The sequence below is a fragment of the Hemitrygon akajei genome, chromosome 10 (assembly GCF_048418815.1).
Source record: "Hemitrygon akajei chromosome 10, sHemAka1.3, whole genome shotgun sequence".
NCBI classification, from domain to species: domain Eukaryota; kingdom Metazoa; phylum Chordata; class Chondrichthyes; order Myliobatiformes; family Dasyatidae; genus Hemitrygon; species Hemitrygon akajei.
The window spans coordinates 101292104-101318714 of record NC_133133.1 but is presented as its reverse complement, the minus strand read 5'-3'; the positions used below and the strand labels follow the sequence as shown (position 1 = coordinate 101318714).

At 38.3% G+C, this 26611-nt stretch overlaps 1 protein-coding gene across 2 annotated transcripts in view; it reads left to right on the top strand.

Annotated features, from left to right (window-relative positions):
- LOC140734560 (sodium-coupled neutral amino acid symporter 1-like) overlaps positions 1-23447 on the top strand; it is a 117697-nt gene extending 94250 nt beyond the window's left edge. For both annotated transcript variants that reach the window (XM_073058700.1, XM_073058701.1), the window contains exons 11-16: positions 2728-2807; positions 2915-3015; positions 14702-14820; positions 15580-15721; positions 15836-15933; positions 19897-23447. In XM_073058700.1, coding sequence (XP_072914801.1) covers positions 2728-2807; positions 2915-3015; positions 14702-14820; positions 15580-15721; positions 15836-15933; positions 19897-20013 — 657 coding nt within the window. In that variant the 3' untranslated portion in view covers positions 20014-23447. The remainder of the gene's footprint in view (positions 1-2727; positions 2808-2914; positions 3016-14701; positions 14821-15579; positions 15722-15835; positions 15934-19896) is intronic.
- The last annotated feature ends 3164 nt before the right edge of the window (positions 23448-26611 follow it).

The following is a 26611-nucleotide window of genomic DNA, read 5'->3' as shown; positions in this document are numbered from 1 at the left end:
AAAGGACATATAAGATTGCAAAAGTGAGTGGGAGGCTGGATGATAAAGAAGCTTTTAAAATCCAACAAAGGCAACCAAAAAAGCTATAAGCAGGAAAAAAGATGAAATATGAGGGCAAGCTAGCCAATAATATAAAGCAGGATGCCAAAAGTTTTTTTTTCAGTTATATAAAGAGTAAAAAGGGGGTGAGAGTTGATATTGGGCTGCTGGAAAATGATGCTGGTGAGGTAGTAATGGGGGACAAAGAAATGGCAGATGAACTTTAAGTACTTTGCTTCAGTCTTTACTGTGGAAGACACTATCAGTATGCCAGAAGTCCATGTGTGTCAGGGAGCAGGAGTGAATACCATTGCAATTACAAGGGGAAAAGTGCTAGGCAAACTCAAAGGTCTTTAGGTGGATAAGACACCTGGACCAGATGGACTATATCCCAGAGTCCTGAGAGAGGTTGCTGAAGAGATAACGAAAGCATTGGTCATGATCTTTTAAGAATCACTTGAATCTGACATGGTCCCGGAGGACTGGAAATTTGCAAAGTCACTTCACTTTTTAAGAAGGAAGGAAGACAAAAGAAAGGAAATTATAGGACAGTTAGCCTAACCTCAGTGGTTGGGAAAGAGTTGGAGTTCATTACTAAGGATGAAGTTTTGAAGTAATTAGAGATTAATGATAAAATAAGTCAAAGTCAGCATGGTTTCTGCAAAGGGAAACCTTACCTGACAAATCTGTTAGAGTTCTTCAAGGAAGTAACAAGCAGGGTGGACAAAGGAGACACAGTGGATTTCACTTACTTAGATTTTCAGAAGGCATTTGATAAGGTACCACACATGGGGTTACTTAACAAGATAAAATCCTGTGGTATGATAGGAAATATACTGGCGTACGCTGGTGGTGTAGTGGCATCAGTACTGGACTTCAAGGCAGATGATCCTGAGACCCAGCTGGGTCCCAACCTGGGCAGCAGCAGTATCTGTGTGAAAGAAAGGCCTGGTAATCTACTTCCGTATCTTGTCATGAAAACCCTATGGACCTGACAAAGGTATCACAATTATTGTATTAAGGCATTTGTCTAGTGATCTGAAGGTCGCTAGTTCGAGCCTTGGCTGAGGCTGTGTGTGTGGCCTTGAGCAAGGCACTTAACCACACATTGCTCTACAACGACACCGGTGCCAAGTCCTAATGCCCTTCCCTTGGACAACATCGGTGGCGTGGAGAGGGGAGACTTGCAGCTTGGGCAACTGCCAGTCTTCCATAAAAAAAACCTTCCCCAGGCTTGTGGCCTGGAAATTTTCCAAGGCACAAATCCATGGTCTATCGAGACTAACGGAGGACTGCACACTACACACGCTGGCATGGATAGAGGAATGGCTGACAGGCAAGAGTCAGTGACCAAGAATAAAGGTGGCTTTTTCTGAGTCGCTGCCAGTGATTAGTGATGTTCCTCAGGGGTCAGTGGGGTCAGTATTGGGATCATTATATTTCACATTGTTTGTCAATGAGTTAGATAATGGAATTGATGGCTTTGTGGCAAAGTTTACGGATGATATAAAGATAGGTGGAGGGGTAGGTAGTGCTGAGGAAGCAATGCAATTACAGCAGGACCTAGACAAATTGGAAGAATTGGCAAAAAAAAGTGGCAGATGGAATTCAGTGTTGGGAAATGTATGAAAATGCATTTTGGTAAAAGGAACAATAGTGCAGATTATTATCTAAATGGGGAGAAAATTGAAACATCAGAGGTGAAAAGAGACTTAGGAGTCTTTGTGCAAGACTCCCAGAAGGTTAATTCACAGGTTGGGTCTTTGGTAAAGAAGGCAAATGCAATGTTGGTATTTATTTCAAGGAGAATACAGTAGAACATAAAAACAAGGCGATAATGCTGAAGCTATATAAGACACTATTCAGGCTGCACTTGGAGTATTGTCAACAGTTCTGGGCCCCATATCTCAAAGGATGTGTTGTCATTAGAGAGAGTCCAGAGGAGGTTCACAAGGATTATTCTGGGAATAAGGAGTGTTTGGTAGCTTTGAGCCTGTACTCACTGGAATTTAGAAGAATGTACGGGGATCTCATTGAAACCTACCAAATATTGAAAGGCCTAAGTAAGGTGGATGTGGAGAGATGGGGGTATCCAGAACCAAAGAGCATAGCCTCAAAATTGAGGGGCGACCTTTTAGAACAGAAGTAAGGAGGATTTTTTTTTTAGCCAAAGAGTGGTGAATCAGGAATTTTCTGCCACAGACTGTGGTGGAGGCCAAGTCCGTGGGTATATTCAAAGTGAAAGTTGATGGATTCCTGATTGATCAGGGCATCAAGGGATATGGTGAGAGGGCAGGTGTATGGGTTTGAATGGACTCCAGGGTTAGCCATGATGAAATGGCGGAGAAGACTCAATGGACTGAATGGCCTAATTCTGCTCCTATGTCTTATGGTCTCTCTTATGGTCTTATAAATTTGGATTGAAATCAATGTTGACATCCTGTAAACCACCATGAAACCACTGTATGCCATAAACTTCCCTTTTGTTACCATAAGGAATAGACACCCGACAAATCTAGACTCAATATGGTTCCTCTTTTATAATTTGGTGATTGTCATTGAACTGCCTTCTGCTCCCTGAATAAGCTGATTCAGGGGCAGATAGGGATGGGCCTTATTATCAATCAGCATACTGTAAATTCAGCAAATTTAATCTGATTGACTCTGAAATGTTGATTTCCTGTACAGACAGTCTACTCGATACCCACCATGGCCTTTGCTTTTGTTTGCCATCCATCTGTATTGCCCATCTATAGTGAACTTAAAAAGTAAGTGTGCTCTTTTAAAAAATGTTAAACATATACAAACATATATATATATATATATTTGCAAGTGTTGTGAGTTCACTACAAATGAAACAATCTTTCTCTTTCAGTCACTCATGCAAGAAAATGCAGTTAGTATCAGTTTATTCCTTTGGATCGATGATAATCATGTACCTGTTGACAGCAATCTTTGGGTATCTCACTTTTTTTGGTAAGTGTCATAAAATATTTAATCCTTTTTTGTCTAAGCCTAAACCTCTGATCTTAAATTGCTTTGTAGCTTATTGTTACTATCTCATGGGATATAATAAATAGTAAACATTAGCAGTAACATCCACCACCTACATTGCATTCTAGAGGATGTAATGATGAGGCTTTATAAGGCATTGGTCAGACCACACTAGAGGTCTGGTTTTGGGCCTCTTATCTGAAAAAGGATGTGCCAGGATTGGAGAGGGTCCAGAGGAGGTTCACAGAAATGATTCCGGGAATGAAAGGCTTCATGTATGAAGAGCATTTGATAACTCTGGGTCTGAACACATGGGAGCTCAGAAGAATAAGAGGGGATCTCATTGAAACCTATCAGATATTGAGGACCTAGATATTGGAGATCTAGAAAATAGACATGGAGAGGATATTTCCAATAGTGGGAAAATCTAGGACCAAAGCCTCAAAAAAGAAGTATGTCCATTCAGAGCACAGATGAGGAGGAATTTCTTTAGCGAGAGGGTAGTAAATCTGTGGAATTCATTGCTACAGGTGGCTGTGGAGGCCACTTATTGAGCATATTTAAAGCAGAGGTTGATATAGTCTGAAATTAAGAACCTCCTGGATAGGTACATAGAGCTTAGAAAAATAGAGGGCTATGGGTAAGCCTAAGTAATTTCTGAGGTAAGGACATGTTTGGCTCAGCTTTGTGGGCTGAAGGGCCTGTATTGTGCTGTAGGTTTTCTATGTTTCTATATTTCTCATATTATAAAAACTTTTATCAGGTCTCCCCTCAGTCACCAATGCTTTGGAGAAAATAACCCAACTTTCTCTACCTTTCCTTGCACCTCACACCCTCTAATCTAGGTAGCAGCATGGTAAACCTCTTCTGTATCCTTTCAAAATTTTCCACGGTAATATTGTGGCCAGAATTGTACACACAACTCCAAGTGTAGTTTAACCTAAGTTTTATAAAGCACACACCACTCTCTGCGTATATAAAAAAAAAAATGCCCCTGCCATCCCCTCTATACCTACTTCCAAGCACCTTAAAACTGTGCCCTCTCGTGCTAGCTATTTCACCCTTGGGAAAAAGCTTCAATAAGCCTTGCATGGGGTACCTTGTCAAATGCCTTGCTGAAATCCATATACTATACATCTATTGCTCTACTTTCATCAATGTGCTTAGTCACATCCTCAAAATATTCAATCAGGCTAGTAAGGTACAACCTGCCTTTCGCAAAGCCATGCTGTGTATTCCTAATCATATTATGCCTCTCCAAATGTTCATAAATCCTGTCTCTCAGGATCTTCTCCATCAAATTACCAACCACTGAAGTAAGACTCACTGGTTTATAATTTCTTGGGCTATCTCTATTCCCTTTCTTGAATAAGGGAACAATATCTGCAGCCCTCCAATTCTCTGGAACCTCTTCCATCCCTATTGATGATGCAAAGATCATTGCCAGAGGCTCAGCAATCTCCTCCCTTGCCTCCCACAGTAGCATCTGGTCCTAGTGACTTATCCAACTTGACGCTTTCCAAAAGCACATCCTCTTTCTTGATATCTACATGCTCAAGCTTTTCAGTCAGCTGTAAGTCATCCCTACAATTGCCAAGATCCTTTTCTGTAGTGAATACTGAAGCTAAGTAGAGATAAGGTAGACAGTCCAAATCTTTCACCCAAAGGTGGAAGTGCCAATTATGAAAGGGCATGTATTTAAGGTGAGAAGGGGAAAGTTTATCAGAAGTGCTGAGCAAGCTTTTTACATAAAGAATGGTTGGTGTACAGAATAGGTTGCCAGGGATAGTGGTGGAAGCAGTTGAGTTTAAGAAGGATTTTAGGTAAATGCATGAATGTACTAGAATATAGAATAACATACAGGCAGAAGAGACTTATTTGAATATGGTATTGTGTTCAGCACAGACATTCTAGGTAGAAGGGTGCTCTATGGTCCGTGAATGCAGTGTCAGCTTAGACAGCCTTTTAGAGGGAGTGACCATAACTCTGTAAATTTCAAGTCAGTTATGGAAAAGGTTAAGGATGGACTGAAATTGCTCTTACCCTCTAATTGAGGCTGCAGCATGGTAAACCTTTTCTGTGTCCTTTCGAAAGTTTCCACAGGTAATAGTGTGCACACACAACTTCAAGTGTAGCTTAACCTAAGTTTTCGGGCATCAAAGGGTATGGGGTGAAAGCAGGGGAGTGGGGATGACTGGATGAAGTGGATCAGCCCATGATTGAATGGTGGAGCAGACTTGATGGGCCGAATGGCCTACTTGTGCTCCTAAATCTTTTGGCCTTATAAAGCACAAACTGACTTCCTCACTCTTGTACTCAATGATGGCAAACATGTTGTGGGTCCTCTTTACCATTCTTTATGATTAGTTCCAGTACTGGCTTTTCTCTAGTACAATTCTCCACATACTGACTGAACAGACTTTCCTGGAAACACTGTAAAGATCTTCCTCCTTCACACTGAGGCAATTCCAGTTAATATTGGGAAAGTTGAACTGTATATACAGCCCTCTTTGATTTGCCTCATTTCTGCTCCTTTAACACTGAAAGATGTTAAGACATAGGAGCAGAATTAGTCAATTTGATCTGCTCTGCCATTCCATCATGGCTGATCCATTATATTTCTCATCCCTGTTCTCCTGCCCAAATCAAGGAAAGGCTGATTTAGTTTCATAAGATTGGAAATGGGAAAAGTGGGATGCTTGCACTCATCTACCTCTGACAAATTGAAGTTATTCAAAAGTGAATTATTGAGGATTTAAGGTCATCATGTTTGCATGAGGATAAAAGATACGGACCAAGATTCCTGAATGTGAAGCAATATTGGGGGTTAGAAAAAAGGAAGAAAGATTGTAACCAATCTAAAGAATTGAAAACTCGGGAGGGTCAATGAGGGGATAGGAAATGTAGGAGGTGCCTGCAAAAAACTATCAGGACAGATGAGAGGAAACACATATCACTGGCAGACAAGATTTAAAGAAAAACCCTATTTTTTTCATAAGTAAATTAAAGGCACATGGTAACCAGAATAACAGTATGGCATATTGGAGGCTGTAGGGTTAACCTGTGCTTGGAGCCAGTGGATATGGGTGAATCCTTAAATTAATACTTCTTAGCTATATTCATTAGAGATCATTACTTTGGTTAAATAACTTGGGGAGGGTTATGGTGAAAGTCTAGAACAACTTGCCAATAAAAACATAATACTTGCAGGACTATATGTAGATAAAGTACCAAGGTCTGATGAAATATGTCCCAGCTACTATTGTAGGGAAGGGAGGAGTCCTCAAAGAAACTTAAAATCCTCATTGGCCACAAGTAAATTCAAGACGATTGGAGGAAAATAAATGTGGTACCTTACTTAAAAAGGGCTGCATGAATATGCCAGGTAATCAGAGGCCTGCGTATCTAACATCACTGAAATGTCCTTGAGGTTATTAAAAAAAATCTGAGGGAAAGAATTCGGGATAAGTGAAAGAAAGGTAATTTGATCACATTTTTTGAAGAGGTAAGAATGACAAGAGTGGTGTTGTTGACAATATGGGTGGCATGGCAGCGTCATAGTTAGCACAACACTTTACAGTACAAGCATTCAGGGTTCAATTCCCCCCACTGCCTTTATCTTTGAATAGTTCTGTGCTATCAAGTATCACCACCCTTCTGGAGCCAACCATAGCTTGCCCATAACTCTTAACCCTAACCATACATCTTTGGAACATGGAAAGAAACTGCAGCACTCAAAGGAAACCGACGTGGACACAGGGAGAATGTACACACTCCCGACAGACAGTGACAGGATTGTACCCGATTGGTAATCGCTGTAACTAACCACCGTACTATCATGCCACCCTATTAAATATTGATGAGTATCAATATTTGTCATGGGCAGAGTAGACTGAAGGACCACCCTATTGAATATTTATGAGTCTCTTTCTTTCTTTCTTTTTAAATCTTTTTATTAATTTTAAGAAAAACATAAGTGAAATATGAATACAAAATGTTTGAGAGTACATAATTAATAGTTTAAATAGACAATCAGATATATAATAATCAATATATATCAAACTCATAGTATTAATGTAAAAGAATCGAAAAAGAGAAAAAAAACCCCAAAAAAACTAAAAGAAAACTTAAAAAAAAAACTAACCAACATGGGCAATTGCATAATGTTAAATACATACAGTAGTGCCGATAACTCCGAACCTCCATCCAAATAATTAAGGATAATAACAGTAAGGTTTAGGATCAGACCATTTAACTCATATGAAAATGTTGAATAAATGGTCTCCAAGTTTCCTCAAATTTAACTGAAGAATCAAAAACCACGCTTCTAATTTTTTCTAAACTCAAACAAGAAATAGTTTGAGAAAACCACTGAAATACAGTTGGAGGGTTAATTTCTTTCCAATTCAGTAAAATAGATCTTCTAGCCATTAATGTAACAAATGCAATCATTCGTTGAGATGAAGCGGATAGACGATTATTATCCATCATTGGTAAACCAAAAATTGCAGTAAAAGGATGCGGTTGGAAATTGATATTTAAAACTCTTGAAATAATATTAAAAATATCTTTCCAATAATTTTGTAAACAAGGACAAGACCAGAACATATGAGTCAATGAAGCAACATCAGAATGACATCTGTCACAGGTTAATTAACATAAGAATAAAATCGAGCAAGTTTATCTTTAGACATGTGAGCTCTATGTACAACCTTAAATTGTATTAGGGCATGTTTAGCACAAATAGAGGACGAATTTACCAATGATAAAATTTTTTCCCATTGCTCAGTAGATATAGGACAATGCAACTATTCTTGCCATTCCTTCTTAATTTTTTCTGATACATCTGGCTGTACACTCATAATCATATTATAAATGATAGCTACTAAACCCTTTTGACAAGGATTGAGGGCTAAAATTCTTTCTGTAATGTCCAATGGACATTCTTTCGAAAAAAGATTCATTATACAAAAAATAATTCATTATACAAAAAATTTCTGACTTGCAAATATCTAAAAAAATGGGTTTTAGGTAAATTATATTTATTCGATAGCTGTTCAAAGGACATAATGTTATCATCCAAAAACAGATCACGAAAACATGTTATACCTTTTGTTTTCCAAAAGAGAAACGCTTGATCTATAGATGAAGGCCGAAAGAAGTAGTTAGATATTATAGGACATGACAGCATAAACTTATTCAAGCCAAAAAATTTACGAAATTGAAACCAAATTCGTAATGTATACTTGACTATGGGATTTGTTTATTCATTTTGAATAACGAAAAAGGAAGTGAAGATCCTAAGATTGAAATCAGTGAAAAATCATGCACAGATTTACATTCCAAATTTACCCATTGTGGGCAAGCAGCTGTAGTCGATTCTTGTGTCCAGAATATTAAATACCGTATATTAACTGCCCAATTGTAAAATCTTAAGTTTGGTAGAGCCAAGCCGCCCTCCTTCTTAGGCTTCTGTAAATATTTTTTGCCTAGTCTAGGATTTTTGTTCTGCCACAATTAAGAAGATATTTTAGAGTCAACCATATCAAAAAAAGATTTAGGAATAAAAATTGGTAATGCTTGAAATAAATATAAAAAATTAGGTAGTATCATCATCTTAATGGCAGTAACTCTGCCTACCAAAGACAAAGATAGTGGAGACCACCTATTAGCAAGTTGCTTAATTTGATCGATTAAAGGTAGAAAATTAATTTTAAATAAATCTTTATGTTTTTTGGTAATTTTAATACCTAAATAAGTAAAATAATCTAACAATTCTATATGGTACATGATTATAAATTGGAACATACATATTTAATGGAAATAGTTCACTCTTATTAAAATTCAATTTATAACCAGAAAAGTTACTAAATTGAGCAAGCAAAGAAGAAATAGCAGGAATAGATCTTTCAGGGTCAGATATATATAATAACAAATCATCCGCATATACTGATACCTTATACGTCGTCTCCCCACGGGTAATACCAAAAATATTGGGTGATTCACGAATAGCTATAGCCAAGGGTTCTAAAGCAATGTCAAATAATAAAGGACTTAAAGGACAACCTTGCCTTGTACCACAAAATAGCTGAAAAAAGGGGATCTTTGATTATTGGTAAAAACCGAAGCTAAGGGTTTATGGTATATTAATTTAATCCATGATATAAATTTTGAACTAAAATTAAAATGTTGCATTGTATTAAATAAATATGGCCATTCGACTCTATCAAATGCTTTTTCGGCATCTAAAGAAATGACACATTCTGGTATTTTAGATGAAGAGGTATAAATAATATTAATTAATTTTCTAATGTTAAAAGATGAATAGCGATTTTTAATAAATCCAGTCTGATCTTCAGAAATAATTTGAGGTAATATATTTTCTAATCTAATAGCCAAAATTTTACTAAAAATCTTAAAATCCATATTCAACAAGGATATAGGCCGATAGGATGCACATTCAGTAGGGTCTTTATCTTTTTTAAGAATTAAAGAAATAGAAGCTTCATAAAAAGATTGTGGTAATTTGCCTATACTTAATGCATCTTTAAAAATTTTACAAAGCCAAGGAGAAAGTATGGAAGAAAAAGATTTTAAAAATTCTGTAGAAAAACCATCTGGACCAGAAGCTTTACCCGAATTCATTGAAAAAATAGCCTTTTCTATTTCAGACTCCGTAATAGGTGTATCCAAAAATACACTATCCTCAACAGTTACTTTTGGAATATTCAATTTCCTTAAAAATTCATTTATTATAGAAGAGTCCTTAGTACATTCTGATTGATATAAGGAATTATAAAAATCTTGAAAGGCTTTATTTATCTCTTTGTGATCGATCGTCAAAGTACCATCTTGTTTACGAATCCTAGTAATCTGTCGTTTATCCGAAGCAATTTTCAATTGGTTAGCTAGTAATTTACCAGACTTATCTCCATATATATAGAATTGGGCTTTTGATTTAATTAACTGACTTTCAATCGAGGAGGATAATAATAAGCTATGCTCCATTTGAAGTTCCACTCTTTCTTTATAAAGTTCTTTGCTAGGGGTCATTGAATAAATCTTGTCAATTGCTTTGATTTTATCAACTAGTGTTAATATTTTAGAATTAGTTTGTTTCCTAACTCCAGCAGAATATGAAATAATCTGTCCACGAATATATGCCTTAAAAGTATCCCATAAAGTTCCACTAGAGATTTCTGCTGTAGAATTTGTTGAGAAAAACAAATCAATTTGCTGTTTAATAAAGTTAACAAAGTCAGAATCCTGCAATAAAACAGGATTAAACCTCCAACCTTTAGTATTAATATATGAATCCATCATCTTAATAGATAACTTCAAAGGTGCATGATCAGATATGGTAATAGAGTCATATTTACGATCCATAACATCTGTAAGTAAATGGTGATCAATGAAAAAGTAATCAATTCTTGAGTAATTATGGTAAACATGGGAAAAGTATGAAAGCTCTTTGTCATTAGGGTGTAAAAAACGCCAAATTTCACAAATAGCTGAATCAATCATAAAAGAGTTAATGAGAGAAGCCGATTTATTCGGAAGAGTTTGGGTAGGCTTGGATCTATCCATCAAAGGGTTTAAACAACAGTTAAAATCCCCACCCATTATCAATCTATATTGATTCAAATTAGGAAAGGATGTAAATAAACATTTAAAAAATTCAGGACAATCAGTATTTGGAGCATAAACATTAACTAAAACAACTTTTTGATTAAAAAGTAGACCAGTAATAAGCAAAAATCTACCTTGCGGATCTGAAATTGTTTCATGATGTATAAAAGAAGTTGATGAATCTATAAAAATGGAAACACCTCTTACTTTGGCTTGCGAATTTGAGTGATACTGTTGGCCCTTCCAAAACCTAAACAACCGTTGACTATCCACCTTCCTTACATGAGTCTCTTGTACAAAAATAACATCAGCATTCATTCTATGGAATACTTTGAATGTTTTTTTCCGTTTGATCGGATGATTTAAACCATTAGTATTCCAAGAAACAAAGTTAATAGTCCTATCCATATTGACAATATTTATTACAGTTAACACATAAGTTTGAAAAAAAAGTGATCTCATGAACCTGGAAGAAGGAAGTAAGTTCAAGGAGAAACTGGAAGTCACGGCACTGCGACCATTTTTGTAGTTTCATATAAGCCCATGAAATAAAACTAAGCAGAAAGCAAGCAAAAAGAAAAGAGAAAAGAAAAATCCCCCTCCCTCCACCCTCAAAATCCCAGGAAAAAAGCCAAAAAGAGGCAAGCAAGCAATCTAATAGTAAAATTACCCCCATGTCTCAAGACGGCAACTCAGACACAACAAAGTTAAAAAAAAATACAAACAACCCACATTATAAGAGAAGGTTGGTGTAACAAAAGTTAAAATATATATGAGTCTCAATACTGGTCATGGGCAGAGTAGACTGAAGGACTAGTCTGTATGCTGTATGATTCTTTATCAGGAAAGGATAGATTTTTAGATATTTAGGAAATTAAAGAGCTTGATATAGGTGTAGGATGTGCTGCTGAGGCAATAATTTAGCTATGATGTTATTGCATGGTGGAGCATGCCCAAGATTTCCTTGTATTTTTTAAGTTCATAATAAAATATATGTTAAAGTCAAATCAGCAAAACTCAAGATGACAATTTGCCTTCCAGAGAACAATTGAAGCTGAGGCAGGCATTTGACAAAACGCAGGCACGAATATGAGTCTATACTATCTCTAGCTATATTATATTCAGTTATTTTGTTGAATGATTTTGTTTGAAGTGAAGAATTCTTAATAGGTTTCAATAGGTCCACTTAATGTCAGAGAAATGTATACAATATACATCCTGAATTCTTCACAAACATCCACAGAAAGAGGATTGTTCCAAAGAATGAATAACAGTTAAATGTTAGAACCCCAAAGCACCCCCCCAGCTCCCCCCGCACACAAAAGCAGCAGCAAAGAATTGACTCCCCTCCCCCACCAGCGCAAAAGCAGCAGCACCCCCACTGAACACTCAGCACGCAGCTAAGCATCAATAAAGACAGAGACTTGCAGAGACAAAGACTACTCATTCACCTGGTAATTTGTCATACTACAGGCTCTCCCTCTCCCTAATAAGGGAAAAAGAAGAGTCCCTGAGAGGGGAGACATAACAAAGCAGTTCATTGGTTTATGGTGTTAAAAGTCCGTTGCTTCACTTTTTCCGAGCTCTGTGCCCAAAGAACTCTGGTTTGAGCAGAGATGCTTCCAGAGACACGAAAGTCTGGCACCCTGAAGGTGCGCTAGTCTTCCAGGCCGTGTCCTTGGTATATTGAAAAGCAGCTGGTCGTGAGGCTCTGAGAGCAGGTCCCATTCCTGCAAAGAACCAAAGTCAGCGTGTAACTCCAGGTCAGGGTCTCCAAAAGAACCTTCAAAAGGGAAAAAAGAAATATTAAAGATAGAAATAGAGCTGTTTCCAAAGACGCAAGCAAAGGAGTCACTGTTAGGCACCGTCGTCCTCCTAATTCTACAGACTTCAATCAAAAGTATTTATGACTTTTGTTGAAGCCAAAAACCACAAAGCAAAACTAGATTTATAATCAAAATTCAAATGCAGTTTTTCTTATTCAGTCCAGTTCAGAATGAAGAAATGCTGAGATTTATGAATGTTATAACTGGGTTTAGAGAGGCCATTGCATTAAATTAGAAAATGGTCATTTATCTTCAAACAAAATTTTTAGATGGGATATACTTCAATATCCCCAAATGAATGCTTCAAGAATCAGTTTTGTTATTGAACTAAAATGACTCTATATTTTTGTACTGTAAAGGGAATTAGTGATTAAGTTAGATAACAGTGGTGCTTCAGTGGGCTCCGTGTGTCAGTGAATTCTGGGCTTCAACTCTTAAAATACACCCTACAACATGGCAATACTGCATGAGCTGGAAGTCAGACCTCCCACTGCACCTCTGAGACCAGGAGTACTGGATTGTCTTCAGCTGAGGGACCAAATGCACTCAGTATACATTGTGTCAGCTTTACAACACTTCTGAGACCAGGAGTAGGGTGAGGGGCCAGATGCATTTGGTGTGCATTGTGTCAGCTTTACCCTTAAAGCTATCACATGTCTCTTTCTATCAGAGTGGCGACAAGATAAGAATAGCTGAATAGTTTTCCTCATCTTTTGTATTTATATTAATATTTCACACATGAGTCTTGCCCACTCCATTTCATAAGGCAGCTTTGGGAATTATATTGTTGGAAACTGCACAGAAAACCTGTGTGGTGTTCCTTCAGAGGATTTTCTGCTGTACAGATTTAAGTACAAACAGCAATCTGATGCCTTGTATTTTGTGGCATTTCTATTGGAATGTCATAGGGAAATAAGTATTTACATTTAAAGGAACTTGTTTTAAAGTAATGAGATAGAAGGAGAATTTAATTCCAACAAGGAAAATTTGTTTATGTTCTGTTTAGATCCAAGTTACCTGTTTGTGTAATTATTCAGTGTCTCTGTTGATCAGAGATGATTATGGAGAGTCCATAGCTACCAAAGAGCCATTGTGGTAGTCCGTTGGTGGAGCCCCATGTTGCATCTTCTGAGGCTTAGCCTTCCTTCAAAGCCTGCTCCATTTCATGAGGTCGCTTGTGTTACGTATTCAGGCAACAATAAATATATATGAGTTAGGCAAGGGTTTTTATAACAAATAACACGTTTATTAATCACTGAAAACAAACCCCCTCAAAAGTAAACAAACCCAAACGTAACCGGAACTCAGCTGCTGTGCGACACATTCACAGTTCTTAATAGCACTGCAATTCAAACAGTTCTTAAAGCGGTATTGAAAAAAAACAGTTCTTTAAAGCGGTATGCCGAGAGTAAACAGTTCTTTAAAGCGGTATGCCGAAAGTTCAAAAGCTCACGGTCCTTTTAAAAGGAGAGACTTTTTAAAACAATTTAAATTCTCTTCCATGTCGATGTCCTTCGATTCCCCGGCGTTGAACTTTCCCACGAAGAATTTTATAAAATATAACGGCTTAAAGGAACTGACCTTCTTTCCACACTATTCTCAACCCTTTTTGGTCAAACCCAGGGATTAACAGCAAGAATAGTCAACGAAATCCCTCCGAATGAGGATCACATAAGGTCGTAACCAATCCACCGTCGAAAATCGATTCTCCTCGATTTTTATCTTCCAAACTTTTCTTCACTCTCCACCAGCAAAGAAACCGCTGGCAATGACCTTTTAAACTTTAGGCATTATATAAAACTTCATTTTTAACTAAACTGCGTCATCACATTAAATCACGCAGGGACATGAAGTCATCTTGGCAAATCCCGCCACGAACTGCCCCACCTGACAGGGTGGGTCTTCCTTTTATACCCTGTAAAAAAAAACCTGTCACATGACCTCTACTGGCGGGAAAATGACATCACTCCACCATCACAAGACCATTACCTCAAGTCCATTATAACTTCAACCCCAGTCACGTGACCAGGGTACCACTGTCACGTGTCACAGGTACGTAACACTTGGAGAGTTATGTCTCCAGCATTTTGGAAACTGCACAGAGAATGCATTCCAGACTCAGGCTGTCCGAACAGGTTTACACTTTGAAAATTAATCCAGTGCTAATGAAAACAATGACAACTTCTGATTACTTTGTTTCCTTTTTCACACAGGCAGTGTTAAAGAAGAGCTGCTTCACTCTTACACGGATCCCAGTGACAAACTGATTTTGCTAATTCGTTTGGCTGTCATTATAGCAGTAATACTGACAGTGCCAGTCCTTCTGTTCACTGTGAGTACTCGTGAGTCAATCAGTTTTACAGATTTGTTCCAAATGAACACCACTGCCTAATTCTCCAATCCAGTAGTTTTGCCAGTAGGTGAGTTCAGTCTGAGACAGTTCGGTTCCTCAAATGGCACCACTTCATGCATTTTTACTGTTGTTAAATTTATTGCCTTTGTTGCACAGACTGGAATCAAATGAGGCAGCAGATGCTGGAATCTGCAACACTGTAAGGATTGACCAGCATTCTTCCAGCATTCCACTGATTTTGTGGCCAGGACTGCTCTTGGAAGGGGGAAGGCTCCCATACCACCTTTCCAATGGCAGCTGTGAGAAGACTGCATGGCATGGATGGTGGAGGCCCTTGATGATGGATGCTGCTTTCTTGTGGTAGCGCTCCATCTAGATGTGCTGAATGGTAGAGAAGGCTTACCCTGTAATGATGGGTCTGAATCCCCTCCCCCTACTTGTTGTAGGCTTTTCCGTTCATGGGCACCAGTAGAACTGAAGTTTAGAAACACAAAGGGCTGAATGTGGCTAACACTGTCAGTCAGGAATGTATTCAGACATTAATGAGAACTATTTTTAATGAAACTTAACTTTATTGATTTGAACTAGTAAAGAACGTCTTTCATATGTTGCCTGAACTATTCACGCTGAAAATGATTATGAAATCATTTAAGATGGATTTGTGTATAGTTTTAGTGTGGTGGTAATTAACAACTCTGAAATTTGCTAAATACTTGTTTGTAACTTCTATTTACATAGGTCCGCCTTTCAATTGGCTTGTTGTTTTTCAAGGCAGAATTCAACTGGATTCAACATGTTGCAGTCACAGTCTTTCTGCTAACTCTTGTTAATATTTCTGTAATATACATCCCAACAATAAAGGATGTATTTGCTGTTGTTGGTAGGTTGTGATATTATTTCTGCATACATTTACCCTATGTTCCAATATAATTTTCAGTAACTTCATTTAATTTTTGTTGTGCTGTGTTCAAACATGTGTATTTCTGTCTTACAGGCTCCACGTCTGCTAATATGTTGATATTCATTCTTCCTGCCTTGTTATATTTAAAGCTTGTGAAGAACAAGTGTCTGGGAAAATTCCAGAAAATTGGCGTAGGTACCCTTTATACAACATGTAATCAATTTGATTAATTCTGAATGTGTATGTTAAATTCTGGTTTTATATTGAATAATCCAATTTTATTACTTTAAAAATACTCTTCTAGAGTCACTCTTGTAGAGTCACTACAGCACAAAAACAGGCCCTTCAGCCCATCTAGTCTGTGCCAAACCATTTATCTGCCTACTTCCATCAAACTGTACTGGGGCTATAGCCCTCCACACCCCTCCCATCCATGTACCTATCCAAATTTCTCTTAAATGTTTAAATTCAACTTGCATCCACCACTTCTGATAACAGTTCATTCTACACTCTTACCACCCTCTGAGTGAATAAGATCCCCCTCATGTTCCCCTTAAACATAAGATGATGAGAGGCATTGATCGTGTGGATAATCAGAGGCTTTTTCCCAGGGCTGGAATGACTAGCACTAGAGGACACAGTTTTAAGCTGCTTGGAAGTAGGTACAGAGGAGATGTCAGGCGTAAGTCTTTTTTTATGCAGAGAGAGGTGAGTGTGTGGAATGGGCTGCCAGCAATGGTGGTGGAGGCAGATACGTTAGGGTCTTTTAAGAAACTCCTGGATAGATTCATAGAGCTTAGAAAAATAGATGGCTATGGGTAACCCTAGGTAATTCTAAAGTAAGTACATGTTCGGCACAGCATTATGGGCCAAAGCATTTGTATTGTGCTGTAGGTTTTCTATGTTTTCTGAACATTTCATCTTTCACCCTTAGCCCATGATCTCCAGTTCTAGTCTCACCCAACCTTAGTGGAAAAAGCCTGATTACATTTACCCTATTTGAACCCTTCATAATTTTCTGTCAAATCTCCCCTCTTTTTTTTTGCACCTTATGCAAAAATTGGTGAGTGAGTGAGGCCAACCGAGTTGTCTAGATTCGCAAGCTGTTGCCCATGCAGCAAGCTCCCCCTCTTCACGTATCTGATGAACCCAAAAGAACGGCACAGATCGATACAGTTTGGTACCAGCTGCATCACAGGAGTTGCCAGTTAGCATTGAACTCAATGTAGGACTGCCTTAGGGACTCCACCTCCAGATTTCTCCCTCCAAGTTTACTCCCAAATCATTCCCCATGAGTGAGCATAGCCACAAGGCAGTGGAGGTTTGAAATAAGTTTTCCTTCCAGATGAGCTGCTAACCATGGCTGACGATCCCCATCTGCCCAAAGTGACTGGTTTCAAAGTACCAGTAACCCGCCTTTGCCCCTCCTCCTGTCAGTAGAAATGGTTAATAGCTAAGCCACACGTGAAGGCCAGGAGCTTGACTTGGTTGACTAGTTCTGCCTCATGCCATTAGGAGTATTTAATAGGTAGTGGGAGTTTGTCCCCATTACCACCCCTGGCTATAACAAACATTGAAATTGGCACACAGATGCCTTGAGGACAACAATTCCGCTTTTCACATTTATTTCTTCATACCCCTTAATCACTGTGATTGTTTGAAATTAACTGCAGGAAGTAACTGTAGATTAAGATGATTTGATACAAATTTGTTTTGCATCTCTCAACATAAAAAACCCTGTGTTTCATGTGATCTTTTCTGAATGGACTTGACTATTGCTAATTGTATTTCTAATGTCGTGTGAAAAAGAATCTCGGAATCAATGTGCACTCCAATATCACCCATTCAGAAAGGCATTATTAATTTGTAAACAAAATGGTTTGCTTTGATCATTTACTGCTACCATTAATTCTCATCCTTTTATTCGTGAATATCATCTTCCTCTTGTAGAATTCAACATTCAGAATTAAACATAGAACATAGAAAGGTACAGCAGAGGACCAGGTTCATCAGCCCACAATGCCATGCTGAGTAATCTAATCCCTTCTGCCTACACAATGTCCATATCCTTCCATTTATGAGCAAAGTTATTTACTGAACTTCATATTTTAGTTTTGAAATCTATCCACTGATGCTTCAGGCCATATAAATTGATTTATTGCTGTTATACAATCGGAACAGAGGTACCTGCATAGCCATGGTCAGTTCATCACACTCTCACTTTTATACGGCGTACAAGTCTCGAGATTTGATCACAAAATCTCAGTTGATGCTTCCACTCCAGAATGAAGGGATATTCACTGTTCAGATGAGATATCAAACCCTTGTCTATCTATTTATTTATTTATTTAGAGATGCAGCATGGAACAGGCCCTATAAGCCCCATGAACTGCACTGCCCAGCAACCTACTAGCCTAACACTAGCTTAATCACGGGACAATTTACAATAACCAATTAACCTACTAACTGGTACATATTTGAACTGGGAGGAAATCAGAGCAGACAGAGGAAACCCACATGGTTATGGGGAGATCATACAAGCACCTTACAGACTGTGTCAGAATTGGAATCTAAGCTCTAAAATGCCCCGGGCTGTGATAGCATCACACTAACTTCTACACTACCGTGATCTCCCATGATTTCATGGCACCCCTTTGAAAAAGATAGAAAGAGTATTTAGACCAATATTCAGTCCTCAGTCAGTTTCAAGAACAGACTGCAACATTATATGCTTGCAGTTTATGCTTGCTGTGTACCTTTTGGAATGTGTAAGGAGCGTGATAGAAAAGTACAGGGAGCATGTGTGAACTGCATAGTCAGCACACGATCAAAATTGAACTCTGATTGTTGGAGGAGTGAGGCACTAATTTTATCTACTGAGCCTTGCCACAATGTTCCTCTGCTACTAAGTAAGCACCTCACACCAATTTTTAGCAATAAATTTCTAGTCATCTCTTTCCAAAAATACACATCAAATCCCACAAAGTTGATTTCACCTATATAGAATACTACATAGGCAATAAGAACATAGAAATCTACAGCACATTACAGACCCTTGTTGTGCTGACCATGTAACCTACTCTCGAAACTGCCTAGAATTTCCCTACCGCATAGCCCTCTATTTTTCTAATCCCCAAATACCTATCTAAGAGACTCTTAAAAGACCCCTTGTATCTGCTTCCACCACCACCGCAGGCAGAACATTCCATGCACCTACCACTTTCTGTGTGGAAAAACCTACCCCTGACATCCCTTGGTACCCATTTCCAAACACCTTAAAACTATGCCCATTCATGCTAGCCATTCCAGCACTGGGGAAAAGCCTCTAGCTATCCACATGATCAATGACTCCCATTATCTTGTACACTACAGCACAGAAACAGGTCCATGCCAAATTGTTATTCTGCCTAGTCCCATCACCCACACCCAGACCACAGCCCTCCACCCCCTCCCATCCATGTTCCTATCCAAATTTCTCTTAAGTATTGAAATTGAACCCATATCCACCACATGTGCTGGCAGTTTGTTCCACACACTCACCACTCTCTGAGTGAAGAGGTTCTCCCTCATGTTCCCCTTAAACATTTCACCTTTCACCCTTAATCTATGACCTCTAGTTCTTGTCTCACCCAACCTCAGTGGAAAAAGCCGGCCAATACCCCTCATACTTTTGTATACGTCTATCAAATCTCCCCTAAAAATCTAACCTATTCAACTTTCCCTATAACTCAGGTCCTCAAGTCACTGGCAACATCCTTGCAAATTTTATCTGCATTATTTCAGTCTTAATAATATCTCGCTCGTAGGTAGGTGAGCAGAACTGCACACAACTTCAACTGAACGTCCAAACTCCTGTATTCAATAAGCGCACAAAATGCTGGAGGAACTCAGCAGGCCAGGCAGCATCTACGGAAAAGAGTATACTGTGGGTGTTTCAGGCTGAGACCCTTCATCAGAACTTGGAGAATACTGTATTCAATACTTTGATTTATGAAGGCCAATGTGCCAAAGCTCTCTTTACGACCCTATCTACCTGTTACAGCTACTTTCAAGGAGTCAAACACTGAGTCTGATGCGAATATTGTTATGAAATTATCATTTTCACTTATCCTATCAATGGAGGAGAAACTCACCTTTTAACATTTGTTTTCTAGGTTGTAATATTTCTCCTTGTTGGGATAATATTTATGATCACTACTCTGCCACTGGTCATTCTTGAATGGAATGAAAGACATAGCAACTCCTCAATCATGGAAAACTGCTCAAAATGACACTGGCACTTGTAATCTGAGAAGATTTGTTGCCAGTCCAGAGTGCAGAGTGCTCAATGAAAAATTTGATTGATTAACCAGGAATTGTCACACCTGGTAGCTTACCTGCTACAATTTGTATGATAATGCCAACAGACTACTGTGAACCCGTTGCACCAGAACAGAATGTTTTAAAAAGTTCACTATCATAAACAATTATTTAAAATATTTGTCCATAATTACTGATTTTAAAATATCTGACAGTGGTTTGATACTGAAATTCTAGCCTGTGATTATTTACAGTAATCTCCATCCATTTTGCTAATTATTCCATTTTAATTATTTAAAGGGCATTTACATTCTGTATGCTACTTTATACCTTAAAAATTTCCACATCATCTTTGAAATCTATTGTAAAATGGCATATTGTCATCAATCAAGGAAATAACCTCCATCTCAACAGGGTTTGAAATGTTGTCATGAAACGTGAACAAATTAGCAAATAACACATTCTTGGTACTCTTGTCAATATTGATAAATGTAAGCTGTGCAGGAATGCACTTAAGGCCGTATTACAAGACCATAAGACATAGGAGCAGAATTAGGCCATTTGGCTCATCTAGTCTACTCCATTGTTCAATCATGGCTAATCCTTTTTTCTCCTCTTCAACCCCACTCCCCAGCCTTCTCCCTGTAACCTTGGATTCTGTCCAATCAAGAACCTATCAATCTTTGCCTTAAATACACCCAACTACCTGTCCACAGCTGCATTTGGCAACAAATTCCACAAATTCACCACCCTCTGGCTGAAGAAATTTGTCTGCAATTCTGTTTTAAATGGACGCCCCTCTATCCTGAGGCTGTGCCCTTTTGCCTTAGCCTTCCCCACCATAGGAAACATCCTTTCACATCTACTCTGTCTAGGCCTTTCAACACTCAAAAAGTTTCAACGAGATTTCTTCTGCCCCCTCCAATCTTCTAAATTCCAGTGATTACAGACTCAGAGCTATCAAATGTTCCTTGTATGATAACCCTTTCATTCTGAGAATCATCCTTGTGAACTCCGATGCCAGCACATCTTTCCTTAGATGAGCCCAAAACTGTTCACAATACTCAAGGTGAGGCCTCAGCAGCACCTTATAAACCCTCAACATCACATCCGTGCTCTTGTATTCTAGACCTCTTGTAATGAATTGCATTTGCCTTCCTCACCACCAACTCAACCTGCAAGTTAACCTTCATGGTGTTCTGTACAAGGACTCCCAAGTCCCTTTGCATCTGTGAATTTTGAATTTTCTTCCCAATTTGAAAATAATCTGTTCATTTATTTCTACTACCAAAGTCAATGACCATGCATTTTCCAACATTGTATTTCATTTGCCACTTTCTTGCCCATTCTACTAATCTGTCTGTCCACCTGCAGCCTACCTGCTTCCTCAACGCTACTGCCCCTTAACTAATCTTCATATTATCTGCAAACATGGCAACAAAGCCAACTATTCCATCATCTAAATCATTGATATACAGCAAATCAGCAAGGAAAGACTTTGTTGTGCCTTTGGCGATGATCCTTGCATCCTTACTAGTCACAGGAGTAATGCCAGAGGACTGGAGGGTGGCAAATGTTTAACAAAGGTAATAGATAGCCCTGGGAATCATAGACCTGTGAGTCTTAGAATAGTGGCAGGCAATCTATTGAAGAAGATTCTTAAAGACAATATTTTACAAGCATTTGGTTTGATAGTTAACATGGCTTTTTGAGAAGCAGACCATGCCCCATGAGCATGAATGAATTCTTTGGGGATATGTTGAGTGAACTAGGGTTTGTCCCTTTGGAGCGAAGGAGAATGAGAGGTGACTTGACAGAGATGTACTAGATGATAGGAGGCACAGATAGAGCAGATAGCCAGACAGTTTTTCCCAAGGTGGAAGTAGCTAATAAAAGAGAATGTAACTTTAAGGTGTTGGAGGTAAATATAGGAGGAATTTCAGAGGTAGTTTTTATAAAAATAGAGAGTGGTAGGTATGTGGAATGAGTTTCCAGGGGTGGTGGTAGTGGCAAATACATTTAAAAGACTCTTAGATAGGTACATATGAATCAAAGAAAAATGCAGGGCTATGTGGGAGGGAAGAGTTACATTGATCTTGGAGTAGTTCATTGTGGGTTGAAGGGCCTGTACTGTTCTATATAAAGCAGGATAGTGGGGTTGAGAGGATGGCAGAGAAAAGTCAATGGGCTGAATGACCTAATACTGTTCCTATGTCTCATGGTCTTGTAATATTTGTTTTAAGGAAGTAATGGGCCTTGGAACATTAGGGTACATAATCATCTAATTACAATCTCAAAATACATACCTATGAAACACACTTTTACTTATATAATTTTTACCTGCTTTGTTACCAAGTTTGCAGATGATACAAAGATTCTTACAAATGGGTCAACGATGCTCACAATACTGCAAATAAGGTCTGACCAATGCATTCAGCATTACATCCTTGGTTTTATATATCCTCAAAACAATAAATATCATGACATATGCCAGCGATATTAAACCTGATTCTAATTCTGATTCTTTTGAAGTAAATGCGAACATTGAATTTGCCTTCCTTACCACTGATTCAACCTGCAAGCTAAGGGAATGCTGCACTAGGACTCCTAAGTCTCTTTGCCACTCTTATGATAGTGGAGACACAGCCAGTAAATGTTAATAACTTATCTCCTTCTCCTTAGACCACGAACTTATCAAACACCCCTGATGAGTTATTAAGTGATGAGTTATTGACTTCAAACTTTTCGCATAATCAGTCAAAGAGTTGAACTGCATGTGCATGTAACGAGAGCTGTATAACTCATATCCTTCGGCCATGAACTTATCAATCACCCATCTGTGGACACTTTCTGGAGGTCCAAGATCCACAACCACTGGACGAAGTGTGTAAATGTAGGAGGGGACAATGTTGAAAAATAAATGTGCTAGGTTTTCTAAAACGGACTCCTTCTACCTTAGGCCACAAACTTATCAATCACACTTCGTACTTTGTTTTTGAGGTTAGGTAACATTTCTATAAATGATTTAAAGAATTACAATTTCAATGAATTTCTGTTCATAGCAGATGTGTAATTGGATCTAGTACATTATGCAGTTTTCAATATGTAATTATCTTACAATAGGATATAGAATTTTGATATGTTTTTAAGTTATATATAAATTTGCTTCTGTGAAATGCTTTTATTGGTTTTAGTATGGAGTACTGCTTTGGAAATAAGTCTAAATGTTTTTTTTATTGATGTTGAAATGTTGTATATGCACTTGCAATTCAGAAAACAATTTTATTGGTTATGGGGAAAATTTTGGAATTTTGTACCTGCAATCATGTTTAAAAAGATACTTTGCTTTTTCCATTATTTATGAAAATGAACTGCATACATTGAGATAAATGTAATATCAAAACTTATAATATTATTATTTGAACTTTTTAAACCCATATGTCAATAAAGAAATATTCTATACTTAAATTGTATAAGGATACTTTTATTCTGATATTAAAATTTCCACACTGTAGTCAGTTCTTTTCTGCCATGTGATTGGTTAATGTAATCGGCCCAGTACCAGAGGGCATGGTTTGAGAATAAGGGGTAGGTCATTTAGGACAGAGTTAAGGAAAAACTTCTCCCAGAGAGTTGTAGGGGTCTGGAATGCACTGCCTCGGAAGGTAGTGGAGGCCAATTCTCTGGATGCTTTCAAGAAGGAGCTAGATAGGTATCTTATGGATAGGGGAATCAAGGGATATGGGGACAAGGCAGGAACCGGGTATTGATAGTAATTGATCAGCCATGATCTCAAAATGGCGGTGCAGGCTCGAAGGGCCGAATGGTCTACTTCTGCACCTATTGTCTATTGACTGTTAATCTTTGAGATTTGATGAAAGTACTTGCATATTTTCATGTTTCCCCTTTGGAGTCACAAACCTGTTTCTAGCTGATGGAGAGGCCATACAACTAAAAGATCCTTACATCATTTTCAGTAAGAACATCACAATGCACTGAGATAGCACTGTCATGGTTTAGTGCAGTAGGTGATCCAATTTCAATCAAATATCATTGAAGATTGGGGATTCGATGCAAGTTATATAAAATACATGATCGTATTTCATGTCTTCCTTGATGTCTTCCTTCATACTAAAGGATGTGCCCAAATTGGTGATAATCTTCTAAAAAATTCTCTCATGTGCCATGGTAATTTTAAGCAAATATTATCAATGATTTATAAATACCTTTATCCCTTCAAAACTAACGAATAAACTTCAAAACCTTGGCCTCAATACCTCATTGTACAATTAGATCCTCAATTTTCTCACCTGCAGTTCAGATTGGCAACAACAGCTCCTCTACAATCTCCATCAGCATAGGTGCACCAAAAAGCTGTGTGCCTAGCCCCCTGCTCCACTCACTTATGACTGTGAGCTAAGCACAGCCCCAATGGCATTTTTAAATTTGCTGCCAATACACTGTCATTGACCACATTATAGGTGGTGGTGAATCAGCATATTGAAAATCTGGCTGAGTGGTATCACAACAACCTCTCACTCAATATCATCAAGACTAAATAGCTGATTATTGACTTCAGGAAGAGGACACTGGAGATCCATGAGCCAGTCCTCACTAGGGGATCAGCAGTGGAAAGGGTTAGCAACTTTAAATTCTTCTGTGTTATCATTTCAGAGGACCTGTCTTGGGCCAGCACATAAAGTGCCATTACGAAGAAAGCATGGCAGTGTGTCTTAATTTATTAGAATTTTTCAAAGTTTTGGTATGTTATCTAAAACTTTGGCAAACTTCCATAGATATGTGGTGGAGCCTATATTGATTGGTCACATCATTGTTTGCCTTGTATGGAAACACCAAGGCCCTTGAATGGAAAAAACATTCAAAAATGGAAAAAATGAGGATAAGAGTAAGGAAGTCATGTTGTAGATATCTAAAATTTTAGCATGCAATTCTGGTCACCTTATACAGGAAGGATGTGGAAACTTTTGAACGGTACAGAAGAGGTTTACCATGATGCTGCCTAGAATCAGAGAGTCATAGAACATGACAGTACAGAAACAGGCCTTTTGACCCATCCTGTCCATGCTAAACTATTATTTTGTCCAGTCCCATCTACCTGCACCCAGACAATTGCCTTCCATACTCTTCCCACCTATGTACATATGCAAATTTCTTTTAAATGTTGAAATCAAATCCACATCCACCACTTCTGCTGGCAGCTTGTTCCACACTCTCACCAGCCACTTCTGAGTGAAAACCGCATTTGAACCACCCTCCAGATTAGAGGTAGGAGCTAGAAGGTGAGGTTGGGCAAAGTTGGGTTCTTTTCTCTGGAGCAAAGGGCACATCTGATAATGGGCACTTCTAAGAGCACATCTGATGGAAGTTTAGACAATAAAGAGGGGCATACATAAAATAGACATCAGAATGTTTTAAAATTATGTTCAGCCTGTAACAGGAAGGATATGATGGCTTTGAAAAGAGGGCGGAAGAGGTTTACTGGGTTGCTGTCTGAACTGAAGGGTATGAGGTAAAAGTAGATGTTGGTGAAACTTTGGTTGTTTTCTCAAGAGCTGTGGAGACTGAGGGGAAACCATACAAAAACTTATATAGTGTCTATGAGAGACATAAATAGAATGCAGAGTCGGAATGTTTTTCCCAGCATAGGAATGTCAAATTATAGAGGACATGTATTTAAGATGAGAGGGTGTATGTTTAAGGGAGATGTTTGAGGCAAGTAGCACAGAGTGCTGGGTGCCTGAAGAGGGTGGCAGAAGATATATCCACTACTGACATTTAAAGGGTTTTACAAAGACATATTAATTTGCAGGGAATGGATGGATTGGGATCAGTGCAGGTGAAAGAGCTATAATTTAATTAGGTATCAAGTTCAGCCCAGACACCAAGTGCTTCTGTGCTGCACTGTTCTATTTTCTACATTCTATATAAGCAGACCCTACATGTCCTTCAGCACTCGTGGGATTATTTTGGTTGAAGTCATTCATTTACTTCTTTGGCAGCAGCACTTCTGAGGTAAAACACCCAATGAGTTTAGAACTATTTGAAAAGATTTACTACAATTGATCAAAATCAGTTTTAATACCACAGTATGCTCTGAAATTTGTTGTTTTGCAGCAGCAGTACATTGTAATACACAAGAATGAAAAAAACAAATTACAAAAAGAAATATATTAAGTAAGTAGAGAAATTATATTAAGTAAGTAGAGCAAAACAAAAGCAAAATTAAAAGAAGGTATGGTTCATGGGCTGAATATCCATTCAGAAATCTGATAGCAGAGGGGAAGTAGCTGATACTAAAACATTGAGTGCCACCAAAGACTACTTTTTAACCTAAATTCAGTGAGACAAGTTTGTGAGTTCCATTATTTTCCACTGAAAGTGGCTGAAGGGCATGATATCTCATGGGGAAATTCCCAGAATTTTTGGTGACATACTAGCTCTGTGCACAATGCTTCTCCACAGCTCCAGAGATCAGAGTTTGATTTCCTTCTCCAGTGCAAGGTGCATGGAGTTCACACATTTTCCCGATGACCATATGCTCTGGTTTCC